Source organism: Polypterus senegalus, chromosome 3 (assembly GCF_016835505.1).
Source record: "Polypterus senegalus isolate Bchr_013 chromosome 3, ASM1683550v1, whole genome shotgun sequence".
Taxonomy (NCBI): Eukaryota; Metazoa; Chordata; class Cladistia; order Polypteriformes; family Polypteridae; genus Polypterus; species Polypterus senegalus.
Genome location: NC_053156.1, coordinates 272,285,289 through 272,302,769, shown reverse-complemented (window position 1 = coordinate 272,302,769; position 17,481 = coordinate 272,285,289). Strand labels below are relative to the sequence as shown.

Here is a 17,481-nt window from a genome sequence, read left to right as displayed (position 1 = left end):
TAGATAGTTGTGTTAAACAGTGAATTGCAGGCACGGGAAGAAGTGGCATTTTAGGCTGTGTTCTCTTTGCAGTGAGACATTTTAAGTATTTGAAGCCACAACATGACAGACATACTACCTGGCCAGAGGTTTAGGACATTATTTTGGCCACTGTTCAGAATGGATTGTATCCTGGCAGATGGTGGCTTTCTGAAAATATCTGGTGAATTTGGTCCTCTGCCACTAGCATCCACAGGCCAATGAGATAGAGGTCCCAGGCCTTTCCTTTTGCTGTTTTTATCATCTTTATACGCCAGCCTGGTATTTGGCAGAGCTTTTGCAGAGGTAGGCCCCACCTCTGAGCTTGTTGGGAAGAAAGGAACAACTCCAGGTGATTTCTGATCTTGAATTATTTCAGAAGAGACATCCATTCGGGGATCTACTGATCTCTTTACAATCTGAGCAGAAGGAGACTTTACCACATGCAGGCTGGGAATAGTGCCATCAGGAAAACCGAAGTCTGGGGTGACAGTGGTCAGATCATCCTTAGTGGAAATTAGGGATACAGAAGAGATTTTTTGAAGGTCTTGTTCTGAGGAGCTGGTAATGCTCAAAAGTGTGTGATCTTCACCCTGGTTTGCTTCCCTCTGCACCACTGTAGATGCAAAGTGAATTAGGTGGCCTTTAACTGTCAGTTTGTCAGACACAGAAGGACTGTGTGTAGGCTTCCTTGGGTAGTTTTCAGACAATAACTCTTCACTGGAAGCTGTGAATAACATGGAAGAGTCTGGAAAGATAGATGGAGAGTCCCTGTTGCCAACATCATCAGAGTCAGTAGACAAAGTCTGTTGAGTTGAACTGCAGCCAAGACATTTCGTTAAAATCAAACCTTTCACTTCATGTCCCACAGACCCAGAAGAGCTGTCATAAAGATGAGAAGAGAAAGGAGACCAAGAGGAAGTGATTTTTCGCAACTTTGTACCACTTGATGCCACAGTCCTTCGAGCTGGATCTATATTGCTTTTCCATGGTGTGCGTTGTTCTGCTGCCTCAGAATCAGAATCGGAAGATGATGTCTCAGGGGACTGGTTTGATGTCACGTCAAAAAAGGGATTTGAAGGACCTGGCCTTGCAGCAGTGGGTACAATAGATTCCCACGCTGTAGCGCCAGGCACAGCTGGGCAAGAGCAGCGGCATGGTGTTGTACCTATGGTAAATTGGAAAAAGAAATGCTATGATTGTCTGGTATCTCTTAAGATGATGATAAATTGTAAGAGATTCAAAGATGTTGCGACTGTAATAACTATCTAGCTATAGTGCCTATGAAAATTATTCACCCCTTTGGCAGTTTTCACATTTTATTTCTATACAGCTTTGAATCACATTTAATTTGTTTTGTTTTTTGACACTGATCAACAGAAAAAAGACTCTTTAATGTCAAAGTGAAAGCAGATATCTACAATGTGTTCTAAATTAAATACAAATATAAAACACAAAATAATGGATTGCATGTGTATTTATCTCACTAATATGCCACCCCTAAATAATCACAGGTCAAGTCACAAGTCACACAATTAGTTCAATGTCAGTTCAGAGTCAGTATGTAGTCAAGAGGTTTCAATTGCTTGTAGTACAAATGCCCCTCTACGTGGTGGGTCTAACTTGTGGTGAGCCAGTATAGTGGCCAACCCTACACAATGAAGACAAAAGAACACTCCAAGCAGCTCATTGTTAAAATGATTGTAAAGCACAAGTCAAGGGATGAAGAAAAGAAATAATCCAAATAACTGAATAGCCCATGGAGTCCAGATGGAAAGAGTATGGTACAGGTGTAAATCTGAATAGAGTATGTTGATCATGAAGAAGAATAAAAGTGAGAGAGGCCACTAAGAGATGTATAAAAACTCTAAAGGAGTTACAAGCTACAGTGATTAACACTGGAAAGACTGGGCAAACAAAAACCGATGTACGGGTGTTTTCTGGGATAGTGACAAAGAGAAAACCACTGTTAAAAGAAATGTATAGATACCTCAGCCAAAGTTTGCCAGAAGGTGTATTTGAGATTCTGAATTCAGCTGGAAGTAGGTTCTATGGTTTTTTTAAATTAAAATGGAGCTTTTTGGCCATCAGATTAAACACCATGGGCCTCATGTATAAATGGTTCATATGCACAAAAAAGTTGTGTACACCTCTTTTCACACTCACAAGCTACACACATTTTCACGGCAGCCTCACATCATGTGTATGCACATTTCAGTTTTGTAAATGGGCAGCCCCCAATGTCAAAGCAAGGCTACTGTTTCTGTACGGTATATTTGCATTCATGATGCAGGCTTTATCAAATACAGTCGATTCCGGTTAATTGGACCACTGGTTAATCGGACCAGCCGCTTATTTGGACCGAATCCTAAAGAACCGAAACAGATCATATTACATACGTCTAATATTGTTTGCTTATTTGGACCAAAATTCCATTTAATCGGACCAAAGAACGTGACAGAGAATAAGAAAAAGAAGCCACAAGTCGCCCGTAGAAAGCGAATGTAAGCGTAAAGCGGAAGACCACGAAAGTGATGATGATGACCCTAATGAGTTAGTGCAAGTGACAACACAGGATGCCAGGAAATGCATTGAAACTTTGTGCCACTATTTCATGCAGGAGGGAAATTAAGGCAGTCCCATTGATGCGTTAGATATTTGTGGTGATTTTGTTCAAGTGCAGTGCGTCAACAGAATACGTCAGATCACACTCGACAAGTTCTTTAAACGTTGACTGGAATTTGGTAATGTAACCTTTTTTATTGTGCTTCGCATGCTGAGTGTTATGTAGATCGTTTCGAAAAATTTGTAGATTTCTTTTTCAATAAACAAAGTTGTAAGCAGCTGTACATGTACATGTACGTAGTTCTTGTTTGTACGTTCGCCATACGCGTGCGCAGCACAATAAAAGTCATAATGACATTTTAATATGTTACTTATAGCATGTCCCGTCTTAAGTTGCACATGTATAGGGCATGTTCGTGTAATTGGACCAGCTGGTTATTAGGACCAAAGTGATCCTGTCCCGATGTGGTCCGATTAACAGGAATCGACTGTACACTGAAATTAATTGCATATCGTTTAAAATTTAAGCCACTTGTAATCAGTCTGTAGCAATATAATGGTGCATGGAATGGCCAAACTATTCCAACTATTACTGCTGTTTTAGCATTGTTAAAGGAGGGTGCAAATGGAAGAATTCAAAGAGAGTGCATATTTACAGATCATAACTGATTTCCTGTCCAATGACAATTTAGATTTCCAAGAGCTATCCTTTTGGAACTATATGCTGTTAAAATACTAGGATGCATATTTGATATCATTTTTATGATGAAATGCATTATGTGTATTACATTTTACAGATAAATTGTTAACTTCATTTAAATAATATGTAGTTTTAATAACTAAACATGTAGGGGCACAGTGGCACAGCGGTAACGTTTGTGCTTCGCAATAGGTCACGTCCATTGGTGTACCGTCCCTGGAGTTTGTATGTTTTCCTGTTGGATTTCCTCCTCATGCTTTGGTTTCCTTCCAAAGGCATGAAGGCTAGGAGATTTGATGAAGTTAAATTATGGGTATGTGTGTGCTCATATTCACCTTGCAATGAGCTGGTGTCCTATCCAGGGATTGTTCCTGCCTGGATTGTTTGATGCTTACTGGGACAGTGCTTTTATGCATTTCATTATGAAAATTATATCAAGTATACATCATGGAGCTGTAATATCATGAATGTAATGTATTCTGCGTGGCGATCGCTGCCTGTGGCTCCTCTCAGTACAAGAGGAAGCTCATTTAAGAAGTACGTAGTGATTAAAGACTGGGTCAGGGAACACTTAGAATATGAAGGATTTAACGTCCTACATTAGTTTTGATGGGGTCTGAGAAACTCTAGTAAACATTTATTTTAAGATGAAGTTAACAAAGTTATACTTTAATGACAAAAAAAACGATGTTAATAAAATTGACATTTTGAGATTAAAGTAAACACTTTTCTTCACTGTGTCCTTATTTTTTTTTTTGTTTTTCTGTGGCCCTAATACGCTTCTGTATGACACTCAGACAGTGTGGTGCGACTCGTCTTTTCAAGTCGACTTTAATATCTGGCCACTTGTTTTTTTTATTCCAGGCACTGTACTGCTTTCTGAACTTGAACTTTTGAGTGCTTCTGCCACGCTGTGCCACTCCATCAATTTCCTTTTGTTGCTTATACCCCTGCTTAAGCCACCAAATAGTATGTTTTTCCCTGCCACCACTTCACTGAGCAGGACCTCCATTTAGAATTTGCTGAAATTCTTCTTTTTAACACATGTTCTGGTGGGAGTAGCGGTGGGCTATAGGCGTGTGTGTTAAAATTCATGTTAATTTGCAAGTATAAAGGGAAAGTGCATTGAACTTTGTTTACGCACAGTTTTATGCATCTGAATTATTTTGTGCATAAGCACATTTTTAGCTTTGTCCATATGCCATGTTTTATTGTGAATTCTACGCAAGGCGTTATACACGAAGCCCCATGTTTGAACACTGAGCATTATCAAAAACACACCATCTCCACCGGGAAGCATGGTAGTGCCAGCATCATGCTGTGGGGATACTTCTCTGCAGCAGGCCCTGAAAGGCTTGCGAGTGTAAAGGGGAAAATGAAGGCATCCAAAAACAGGGAAATCATGGAGGGAAACTTGATTTAATCCACAATAAACCTGTATCGCTGGAGAAGATGTGTTTTCCTGCAAGACAATGACCCCAAGTATAAAGCCAAATCTACACAGGAATGGCATCAAAATAAAAACATTAATGTCCAGGAGATACAGAGTCAGAGTTCAGGTCTCAATCCAACTGTGAACTTGTGGCTGGATTTGATAAAGGCTGTTCATTCACAATCCCCATGTAGCCAGAACAGCTTGAACAGCTTTTTTCTGTCCACCCTGGCTGTGGGACTTTACTCCTTTTCTATGTTAACAATGTTTAATTTCTTATATTGTCTTTTATTTTTATTTTATTTATTATGTAAAGCACTTTGAGCTACTTTTTGTATGAAAATGTGCTATATAAATAAATGTTGTTGTTGTTGTTGAACAGTTTTGTGAAAAAGAATGGGGAGAAATGGCACTGTCCAGATATTAAAAGCTGATGAAGAGAGAAATACCTTTGCACACAGACTCAAGGCTGTCATGGCTGTCTACTAAGTACTGAAGGGGTTGTATACTATGGGATCAATTATTTTGTGTTTTATGTTTGCAATTAATTTAGACCACTTTGCAGAGATCTGTTTTCACTTTAACATTAAAAAATCTTTCTCTATTGGTCCGTATGAAAAAGGCCAAAGTAAATCCACTGTGTTTCAGTATTGTATAATAATAAAACATGAAAACTTCAAAGAGGGTGAATATTTTTTATCTGCATTGTACCTTGTTGAAATAGGCCTACACAGTATGTCTCATTGCATAAAGCGGGACAAGGATGAGCGTGCACTACAGCTTTCTTCTGACATCTCCATGTGTAACAGATAAGTAGAATGATTTGTGAAAATCTTCTGAGGTCATCATGTTGGCAGGTCCTTAAGCCAGGAAGTTGGAGGAGCCAGAATGAGATTGAAGTCTAAAATTTTAAATAACTCTAGCAAGCGGAACTGACCCAGAAAGGATTATTTTTCATTTCTACTCCAAAAATATGCATTTGTTAAAAATAAAACATTCACTGGTTGCTCTGCACAGCTTAGAGTTTCATAATAATGGAAATTTTCCATTGTAAGAAAACATTCATAGAGTATTTGGTAACATGTTGTATTTACTTCGGCACAACTGATGTATATATAAAAGATTCAAGAAAAACTCGTATTTCAGTCATTGAAAATAAAATATAATTATTGCAAGATGTTTTAGATTTAACACGTTTCCTTTTAAAAGCAATAGACAAGCAGAAAAATCTTCTGAAAGTCTCACTGTTTTTCCAAATAATTAACATCATGCAGTGTAAATCCAAGCCTGTGACACATGTCTTCCTAAGCCCCATTCAGCGTATTGCCCTCCAACAAGGCGACCATGGGTTTGTGTCCTGCGTCCTCCCTGTGTGGAGTTTGCAAAACATTTTGAGTAGTGAGAAAAGCTCTATATAAACGTAAAGAATTATGATTATTAGTGCTGAATACATATATGTGGAAAAGCTAGAAGTTGATGTAGTAAATTCAAGTCAAGGTCTACTATGATTTTTGGGAATGTGAAGAAAGACATAAAATTTTAAGGCGAAGCATGTATAGTGTAATATAATGACAACTCTTCATTACAGGGCTGATTTTAATGTCAGAGAATCATAAGAGGTTTGTTTGATAATTTTTAAGCTGAAGAATTTTTGTAAACAAGTGCCACCAAAATTTATTTAGCAAGATTAGCTGTTTAAAAATTTGTGGAAATCAAGACTCTGAAATAAGAGAGTGACTGTCTGAGAGAAACATTAAAATCAAATTCCTACAGAAATAGCTGTGTCCCATCCACGTCATTGCTGCTTCCATGTCAGTAAATTCAATCATTTTCCACAAGAAATGGGAATTATGCAATCAAGTGCTTCTGGTGCTTGTGTTAAAATTTTTTCATTCACTAAAATTGGTAAAATATATAGGAGTGGTAATATGTATATGGGGCCACTGATTTTTTTTCTTTTTTTTTGTATTCCAGGTTTTGTTCAGGGGCCTCATGTATAAACGGTGCGTATGCACAAAAATGTTACGTACAAATGTTTCCACGTTCAAATCGTGATGTATAAAACCTAAACTTGGCGTAAAGCCACGCACATTTCCACGGTAGCTCATACTCTGGCGTACACAAGTTCTGCGCTCGGTTTTGCAGACTGGCAGCACCCAGCGTCAAAGCAGTGCTACTGTTCCTGTGTGGTTACCCCTGACACGGCTTTATCATATAAACTGAAACTAACTGCATATTGTTTATTAGATTAAGACATCTGATTGTAATTAACCTGTAACAATATAATGGTCCACGGAATAGCCAAAGTATTCCAAATAACATAGCTGAATTAGTGTTGTTGCTTTCACTGCACCTTCTTTTTCTTCTTTCAGCTGCTCCCATTAAGGGTTGCCACGGTGGATCATCTTTTTCCATATTACTCTCAGTGCACCACTAGAAATATTTATATAACTGTATCTGAGGGGGGTATCACAGCTCAGCAGCAGCTGATCCAAAAGAGAATTATTGGGATACAGCATCAAGCACACGCTGCCTCAGCCATGCTGGCTATTGAACTGCTCTCATATGACAAACTCTTCAGAGCCTTTCCTTGCAGTTCAGAAAAAGTCTCATCCCAAGAACTCTAAACGCACTCAATCAGTCCATCAAGTGCTCCTTGTAGAACTGTTTGTACTTATAAGTACAATCACCTCACTGTAAACTTGCACTACAGTTATAATATTGCACTTCCTGAGATACTTTATAAAGCACATATTTACGTTCTACATGATGACAATATCATTTTTAAGATGAAATGCAGCAAAATATGTTTATTATATTATATAAATAAAAATTTAACTTAATTTAAATAATATATATTGTTAATGATCTGAAATTTTTCTGTTATCCCCCCATGCTTTTGCCATTGTCTTTTTACAGAAGGCTGAGTTTAAGGTCCATGTATATTGATTTGCATATTCAAAGAGGCACAATTATGGGGGGAGTTGGGTGGGGCAGCAGGCGCGTGCATGTGAATTACTTTTCATGCTGGCTGGGATTTATGGAATGGAAGAATGTGGAAGTGACCGTTCACACAGATTTATGCATCTGGATTTTTTTTTTTGCGTACGAACATTTCCGCTTTTGTGATTATGCCATGTGAATTCTACACATGGCAATATACATGAGGCCCTAGGTCTCTACAAAGTGTTTCTGAGTTTAAAATATTGTATTTTTTCATGTAAAACAGATGAAGTGGAACAGGTTAAGCACTAATTACTGCTGATTGCACTTCAAGAAACGAGACCATTGGTGACTTTTGTGGTAAAAGAACTTTCAAAGTACTTCCAGGATCTTTTTCCCTTATGTTGGACTGTTATGCATGATTGCTTTAGACCCATTCATTAATAAGTGATAAGTGAATCTGGTGATGGACTATGAGATCTCCAACTTACACCATGGTAACTGAGTGAATAATTTGTTAATAAATATAGTGTTCATTTCTTGAGTATCACATAAGAACATAAAAAGTTTGACAAGTGAGAACACCATTCAGTACATCAAGATTGTTTGGGTAGCTAATAGCTAAATTGTCGTTATAAACCATCCATTTACTTTTTAAAAAGTGTCAACTACAACTTGTTAGGTTGTTCCAGATTACCACAGCTCTTTGTGGACTTCAGTCCAAAATGCACTTCCCCTTAACTGCCACTGGTGTCCTCAAATATGTCATTCATTACTCAAAATAACTTCAATAAGAACATCTTGGTCAATGCCTGGGAATATTAACGGCCTGGATTATGTCCCCTTAGAGCCTTCTCTGTCTCATGACTAAACAGGTTCAATTTCCCAAGCCTGTCAAGGTAGACCATGGTCTTTAGTTTAGGATGCACATTTTTGCTTTCTTCTGCACAACATTTAGTCCTGCTATATTTTTTTTTTTGTAGTTTGAAAATCAGAACTGTACATAGTAACCCAGATTTGGTTTCACAAGAACATTAGAACAACTGTGGCAAGAACAGATCATGCAGCCTGAAAAGCTCGCCATTTCTATTGACCTAGATTGTCCAAGTTACCACGAACCTGAGATTTGAAGGTGCCTAAAGTCCAACTCTTCACCACATTACTTGGTAAGTTATTCCTTGTGTCTATGGTTCTCTGAAGAAAAACATTTGAAAATGTGTACGTCTGCCATTAAGTTTCCAGTCATGTTCCTATTTTCTTGTTGAAGAATTTATTTTATAGTAACAGCTAGAATTCAACAGACTAAATCCCTTCCTAATTTTAAACATTTTGATCATGTCATCTCTTAATTTCCATTTAGTTAAACTATAAAGGTTCATCTCCTTAAATCACTCCTCCCAGAACCAGTATTGTCCATCTTCTCGGAACTTTATCTAGCTCTGCTATGTCTTTTTATTTTGTAATATGTGTTTTAAAGAGTGTTAGCATAATGACTCCTGAGTTATATTTAACAGTGTTTATAGTATAACTAAAAATATAAATTATCCATTTATCTTTCTAGTAACATATAATACGCAGGATATTATTTGAACAACTGCTCATAACATTTCAGATTGTCTTAGAATAGTCAATTGAAGGGCGAAAGGAATCCACAACAAAATATCAAATTATGTAACTGAAAAAAGACCCTGTCAGATTTTTGCAGAATTATTACCCAATAATTCTTATTTACCCAATATATCTATGATGCAACCAAAATGAGTAGGTTTAAATAACTGAATGGTTGCTCATTATATTCTTGTGCCTTATACAATGTTTGTGTAGACATTTCCAAAACATGTGACATCTTCTGGTTTAGTGGAGATTTTATATATTTTATAGTATGGAGAGGTGTGACAGGGCTGGAGAATATTTGCTTCACCAGCTGATCACAAAGCCTTTAATCCAGAGATGTTTATGGTTTCCTTTCCCTTGAAGGGCATTGTTGATACACTTTGGACCTGTGAGAGATTTTTCAACTTTAGCCAGCACTAAATAATATCTAGTAGCTACTAACCATAACAGAGCAAGTGTGTGCTTGGTGTGTGGGTGTGTTTGTGTGTCCTGCAGTGGGTTGGCACCTTGCCTGGGATTGGTTCCTGTGTTGGCTGGGATTGGCTCCAGCAGACCCCCGTGACCCTGTGTTCGGATTCAGTGGGTTGGAAAATGGATGGATGGATGGAAAAACCATTGTGGCAAAGCACAATTAAAAATAAATTCATCTGCCTTGGTGGAAAAGCAGCACACCAAATGACAACACATTGCTGAGCCAGCAGATGAAATGGAAAAACTTAAAGCTGGAATAAATAACAATTCACCAAACCCCAATACATAATCAAAAATCAAAACAGAAAACCATGCAAAATGTCCTAATTGCCTAGTTTGAATTCCTTTGGCTGCATCACAAATGTTAGTACATAATCCAAAAACTTGGATGTAAAAGGAAATGTGACACCATCTTATACAGCATTGAGACGATGAACATTTTGGGTCATGACTTCTGGCTGCCACATGGTAGTAATGGTGGTCATTGCCAGCCACAAAAATGCACATAATAGTAGTGCCCACAATCAAAAATGAAATACAAAATAGTGATATACTATAGAAACATATCTCTGATAATAAAATATGTAATCTTGTATGATCCATGGTTTTACTCTCTTTGAATAATTAAATGACATATCAGTGCCTAAGGGTAAAGGTGAGTGTTTGACCTGTGCACAGATATATCCAATTTCAATAGGATACTTTAGGTTTCTATAGTCCGGTGTCAAAATGTGAAAATGATTGACACTGTTATTTCTTTAAGAATGGTTTGAAATAGATTTTTTCGTGACCATAGAATCCTATAGGGCGGCATGGTGACGCTGCTGCTTTGAAGTTAGGAGACCCGGGTTCACTTCCCTGGTCCTCCCTACTTGGAGTTTGCATGTTCTCCCCGTGTCTGCCCCGGTTTCCTCCCATGATCCAAAAACATGCAGGTTAGGTGCATTGGCAATTCTAAATTGTCCCTAGTGTGTGCTGGGTGTGTGTGTGTGTGCGTGTGTGTGCCCTGCAGTGGCCCGTTGTTTGTTTCCTGCCTTGCACCCTGTGTTGGCTGGGGTTGGCTCATGTGACCCTGTAGTTAGGATATAGCGGGTTGGATAATGGATGGGTGGATAGAATCCTGTAACCCACTCAAACTTTCATATTTCGCGCCACCCCTTTTCTGCCTGGAATAATTCTGCACCTCCTGCATAATATAAGATAGATGAGAATACTGTAACCCATGATACAACTAACAAAGGTATGATACTCGTGTGGTGTCGTGGTATCCTATCATTTTTACTTCTGTAAGATTTGCATGTGTTCGGCTAACTACGATGAAATATTTGAAATTTAATAACTGTTAAAATGCCTTGTGTGGTTTTTGGTATTAATTCTATTCCCCAAAAAAAAGAATAAATTATTTGTTCTTATTTATTTTTTTTTTATGTAAAGAAATTATTAAATATGTTTCAATTTTTTAAAATCTCGCAAACGAGGACACCGATGAAGTCAATCTCTGCAAGACAAACATATTTTCGTCCGACAAATATTATACCGCTGTTAGTTGTATCATGAAAATAACCCAATACGCAGAAAATTATTTAGCTCAATTTGGCAATATTGGCTACGCTGCCAATGTGGTACAGTAGCACTGCGTTATCACCTGATCTACTGTTATCCGAATGTTCGTGACAGATACCAATACGTCTCGAACTTTCTAGATTGAAAATACTATATGCTTGCAAATTTAAATTTAAAATAAAAATATAAAAAATTAATTTTGATGTCTTGTTCATTTATTCGATGCCCCCTTTGTACAGCTTCACGCCCCACAGTTTGAGAACTGCTGCTGTAACCTATGTGAAAATTGAAGAATGAATACTTGTCCTAGTCTAATACTAATAATTTGTGACAGGCAAAACAGGAAAGTTTTGATTTGCATAGGGTTTTACAGAATTGACATGAAAGTTTTTTTCACAGATAACTTCACAATTGGGAAATGTAAAATTCATGAAAGAGTCTTGTGGGGTTTTAAAGTTTTTTCTTGGGTGGAAAATAAGGAATACTGCTTCCTCAAACCTTGTTCACACTTATTTACTTGTATCCTTTTCTACAGCTATGTAAAACATGTAATTTGTCTCTCACTGGAAAAATCAATTCTATTTATCCCTCCTGTTCACATCACCGCAGAGGAGTACAGTATTCTTTTTAAAATGTGATAGGCTGCATATTTTCCAAACAAAAACACACTGAAACATACTATTGTGCACCAAACTGTGTTTTCTCCATAGCAAAATCTCACTGCACAAAAGACCACCACTGCCAAACTTGCTTCCCCCACTGTTACTTAACAACTGCCTTATCCTAGCTGAGGATATGCAAACATCCTAGGGTTTTACTTTTAGTAAAGATCTTTATTTAAATACTTAATGACAGGCAGACAAAAGGCAATTAATGCATGCAATGCATATCAAAGTATAAGGGGAGCAACCACAGCTATGCAGATGACACACAGCTTTATTTATCGATAGGGCCTAATGACCCTGTCTTTCTTGGCACTCTGATTTAATGTTTTTAATGGATGAATAGTAACTTTCTCAAACTGAATAAGGAGAAAGCAGAAATTTTGCTAATTAGTACACATAGGTACAGTGAGGGTATTAGAAATAAACTTAGGCTTAAAAGTCAAGATGGAGGTAAAGAAATTTTGGGGAAATTATTAACTCTGACAATCTTTAAATTGCATATAAACCAGATCACTAGGTCTGCATCTTTTCACTTAAGAAATATATAGCAGAAGTTAGTCTCTTATAACTTTACAAGATGCTGAAAAATGAGTTATCACTTTTGTTTTTAGTCAACTAGATTATTGTAATGCACTCTTGACAGACCTGCAGGAGCTTGGATAAACAACAGACACTGAAATAAAAAGAGCTACTGCCATACCCTGACACAACCTTCTGGAATATAAAAACAAAGACAACAAGAACCACATTCCCCTTGTTGCCTTGTAACACACATCTTGAAGCACTTTGAAAATTATAAAAGAACTTTAGCCAATGCTAAACAATGACGAAAAGCTGAATAATGTACTTCCAGCACCATTCCTCCTGGCATTCAGACAATCACCAAAACTGCAGCAACTAATTGTCCAAAACTCTTTAAGTGAATCAACAGAAAATGACACATCTCCCTGCCTATTGGAAATATGTAAAATGTGCTTACATTTGATTCAGATTGCATAGTTATACCACACTGCTGACTAGAACATTGCATAATGGGATCATTTCCTGCAGATCATCTAATGTGGTCTACCTAATTCTCTGTATGAAATGTCCTGACACTGCACTCTATGTGGGAGAAACTGGACAAACACTCCACCAAAGACTGAATTTACACAGGTCCCACATTAAAATGGCAACAGAGATGTTCCTCTAGCAGCTCACTTCAACAGCCATGGACACTGTGAGAGGGTCTTTAAAGCCACAGTGCTTATGGGCAACTTCAGAACACAGCAAGAGAGAAAAGAATGGGAAGTTAAACTCGTGCCAAAATGTAACACATTACAACACGGTTTGAATAGAGACAAGAGTTTTATGGTCAGATATGAGGATTGTTTGCATCTCTCAGACTTTCCCAGACTACCTGACTACAGATCCACATTGTAACATTGAAACTTCAAAAGACTTTGTTGGACAGTTATGGTATCAAAAAATCCTGACTATACATTGTTCTCCTCTCTTGCTAAATGAATCTTACTCTGGAGAGATCTATTAATTTTTTCATCTAAGATGTCTTACTTAAAGGTTCTCCAATGCTGTGTCTGTCCCAGTGTCTATATAAGCACAGGGAATTCCAGTCTCTGTATTACATCTTGCCTGAAGAAGGGGCCTGAGTTGCCTCGAAAGCTTGCATATTGTAATCTTTTTAGTTAGCCAATAAAAGGTGTCATTTTGCTTAACTTTAGGACTACCTAAAAAAGGCATCAATTGGTAACAGTTAGAGCTGAATGCAGCAGCCAGAATGTTAACTAGGAAAAGAAAACCCGAGTAGCAGTTTTAGCGTCATTACATTGGTTACCTGTTCTGTTCAGAATCGACTTTAAAACGCTAGCCTTAAATAATCTTGCTCTGTCCTATATTTTGGAATGCTTGTCCCCTAAACTCCAAGTAGTAACCTTAGATCTTCAAATGGAGGTCTTGTCATAATTTTAAGAGCTAAGCATAAAAGAAGTGGTGAGGCGGCCTTTTGCTGTAATGTACCTAAAATCTGGAACACTTTACTGGTAGAAATTCACCAGGTTAATACTGTAGAAAACTTTTAAAAAACTGCTAAAAACCCCCTATTTCAATATGGCTTTTTCATAGCAAAATTTTAGTTGTATTCCCAATAGACTCCGAATTCTCTGAACTCAGAATTATCATATTCTTCAGGGATCCACAATCCATATTAATTTCTACTATTCTCTGCTGTCTTTTCTGATTCTTCTGTGGTGGCGATCTGAGATGTTGCAATGAAGGCAGGTGCCCCAGCTGTCCACAATACTAACATTATGAAATCTGATCATGTAAAGCCTGAAAACCAAGAGTATTGATTTAGGAATATTTACGTTTGTTAAAATGTCCAGTGGTGGTATTTTGGCCTCGGAAATCCTGCAAATTTTATTTTTTAACTGGAATTTTTCTTTTTTTTTTTGTTTTCTATCCTACCAGCCGTCTGACTTCATCATTTTCTTTGTTACATACTCTTTGATATTATTGCCTGATCTTATTTGTTTTTCTTTTTATGTAACTTTCTTTTTTTCGTCTTGTAGAGCACATTGCTTGTATGAAAATGTGCTAAATAAATAAATGTTGTTGTTGTTGATGAAAATGGTTCCAGACAGGAGCTAAATGCATTTGTTCTTGTTTCTTTCTTCAGTCATTTCACTCACCACTATTAATAATGATAAAGCATGTGCATTTACTGCATATATGTAATTTTTAAATAGTGACATTTAAGTACGTTATTTATTTATTATTTGGCCAGTCCTGCCACCTTTCTAGTGGATATGTGTTTCACAGTTCAGTTTATAGTTTAGTTATTTCCACAAGTAGTACTAGGGTGTTGTACTGTGTTAGCCATTATGGATGTAGTGAGAAGTCAAGCAAAATGACACCTTTTATTGGCTAACTAAAAAAAATACAATATGCAAGCTCTCGAAGCCACTTAGGCCCCTTCTTCGGGCATTATTTCCATAAGTGTGTTTCACAGGGGTAGTGGCATGTTGTCAGTGTATTGACAGTAACGTCATTCTAGCCTGTGATTTAATGAGTAGCTACATTTATGATTAGAATTATCTCAACAAATTGTAAAGTTCTCTGTTCATAGAAGTGTAACTCCATTTACTCAGATATTTAGTTATAGAACTTTGCCCATACTTTATATAATTAAGCTATGGACTCTTTGATCAGGGACTAAAAACATTAACAACACAGCTACTGTATTTGTATGCAGCAGGTTTATTTGGGAAAAGGTGAAAATGAAAGTAAATTTATGTTATTGAAAGTGAGCTGTAAAGGGAATTACACTGGCACTTTGTCACCTTTTTTAACTCATTGGCCTTTTGTTTAACAATCTTTATGAAGCCATGAAGTGCAGTTAGGAAAAATAAAGGAGAAGAGAGCAGGTTGGCCTTACACCCTAAAGTACCATAAAAATCTGCATGCTGGATTTCACCATGACAGACATGGAGCATGGCATACAGTATATGCAGTTAAGGACATCTATGAGCAGCTTGCATTTGTTACTGTCGATTTATCAATAAATAGCTGAAAATGCTTTACAATACAATGTTTTGTTTGAAGACAGAGTGGTCGATGTAGTCATTGGTGAATGCACACCAGCTTTTTAATCTGATAAAACAGAAAACTGATTACACTTGAATATACCTGTAATCATTATTCAATTTAAAAACAAATTTAGTTCATTTTAACAAATAAAAGGTCATAACTTATCTGCGGATGCACTGGCTTGTCTGTCCAATATTGTAAACAATCACACAGGGCAGCTTAAAAATCAGTAATTCACCGAACTTGCACGTTTTTGTAATATTGAAGTAAAACTGATTTAGCCAGAGGAAACCTCAGAGACTTGGCCTGAATTCAAACTCAGAACTCTGGAGCTGTGTGGTAGCAGCACTGAGCCTCTCCAAAAAATGGGTATTCATAAATACAAGAAAATATACGTATATATACTGTACACTGGAGGATGGCATAATTATATACCTTAAGTGCACAAATGTTGTGATTTAGTCATTAGATCTCACAGTTTTTAAATGGAATTGCAACATTCATCCTCTAAACTATGGGAAGTGTATATTTAACCATTAATGTTCAACCTCATAATAATGTTCAATCTCATAATCAAAAAATTACTTACTGGTGGAAGAGACTGATCCAGTGGTGAATGTTTGCACCTCTGCATCATACTCAGAGCATTCCCAGTTGGGACCCTTCCTGTAGGTGGCTAGCAGGTTCAGGTAGATGGCAGCTGCACTCCTTATGCGGCGTAAAGCAGCCTGTGGTGGCTCGTCAAAGTCTTTCCAGAATTTCTCAGGATTATCCTTTCAACATACAAAAAACAAATTTAAATGACATTCTCAATAAGACTAATTTTGGATCAATCATTCCAAAATAATCCTCTGCTCAGTCAAGTCAGCTGATTTTTGTAGAGTTGGGAGTTGTTCTCTTTTACTCTTTTGATTTGGCACTTATTTTTAATGTAAGCTATTGTTAAGGAAAGCTGACAATTTTTGAATGGAGAGAAACTATAAATATATAAATATACAGCTATAAATATCATCAGGCTCTAAAAAGTTCTGCAAATATACCAGAAAGAATGGAACTTGTGAAATTAAAATTTACAGGAGAGACCACCCTGAAAACCTTTTGTGACATTCATGTAAACTTCAAGGGAAACACCTTTGGCTAGAAGACTTCAGCAGCTAGTGTATTATTTTGGAGACTGCACATTGTAAAGCAATTTCCTACATCACAGCAAATGTTTTCTTTTTTCTGTACTGCATATTTGGTGGTGAATGCAAAACTACTGTAGTTAACAAAAACAAACAGACATTCTCAGATTTGTAGTCTGGCAGGTTAAGAGCCTCACTACTGCCTTGAAAGTCTAGCCAATTAGATTTGTTGGTTCTATAGATACAACTTGAGCATTACATGCTAGGGTTTGCAATTTTGATTGATATATCTTTATATTTAACTTCCTGAAGTAATGTCAAATAAGTGTGCAGATGGCAAAGATATGCTTGTTCTTTTTGCCTTTAAGTGGTGCATTGATTCCTGTCAGTGCTGCTCAAGTAATTACACAGATTTATCTAGCTGTTTCTAACAAATAGCGACAGGTACGGGGATTTAATTATTATGTATGCAGTAGGAAGGATAGATAGATAGATAGATAGATAGATAGATAGATAGATAGATAGATAGATAGATAGATAGATAGATAGATAGATATGAAAGGCACTATATGATAGATAGATAGATAGATAGATAGATAGATAGATAGATAGATAGATAGATAGAACTTTAATTATCCATGGAGAGAAAATCTGGCTTTTTACAGAAGCTTTTTAAATAGAACTTAGGATAGATACACACCCACACACAAACAAACACTATTGTTATAGAGTATAGTGTGCATGCATGATATGGCTGTCTGGTGGTGAGGCAGTCAATGTCAAGCTAATATACTGTACCTC

General features: G+C 37.0%; 1 protein-coding gene across 1 annotated transcript in view; it reads right to left on the bottom strand.

The window, feature by feature from the left end:
* The window catches only part of csf1a (colony stimulating factor 1a (macrophage)), a 90,459-nt gene that overhangs the window by 17,885 nt on the left and 55,093 nt on the right, over positions 1 to 17,481 (bottom strand). The window contains exons 5-6 of the mRNA XM_039749196.1: positions 16,146 to 16,329; positions 119 to 1,186 (exon numbers count right to left, since the gene is read on the bottom strand). Coding sequence (XP_039605130.1) covers positions 119 to 1,186; positions 16,146 to 16,329 — 1,252 coding nt within the window. The remainder of the gene's footprint in view (positions 1 to 118; positions 1,187 to 16,145; positions 16,330 to 17,481) is intronic.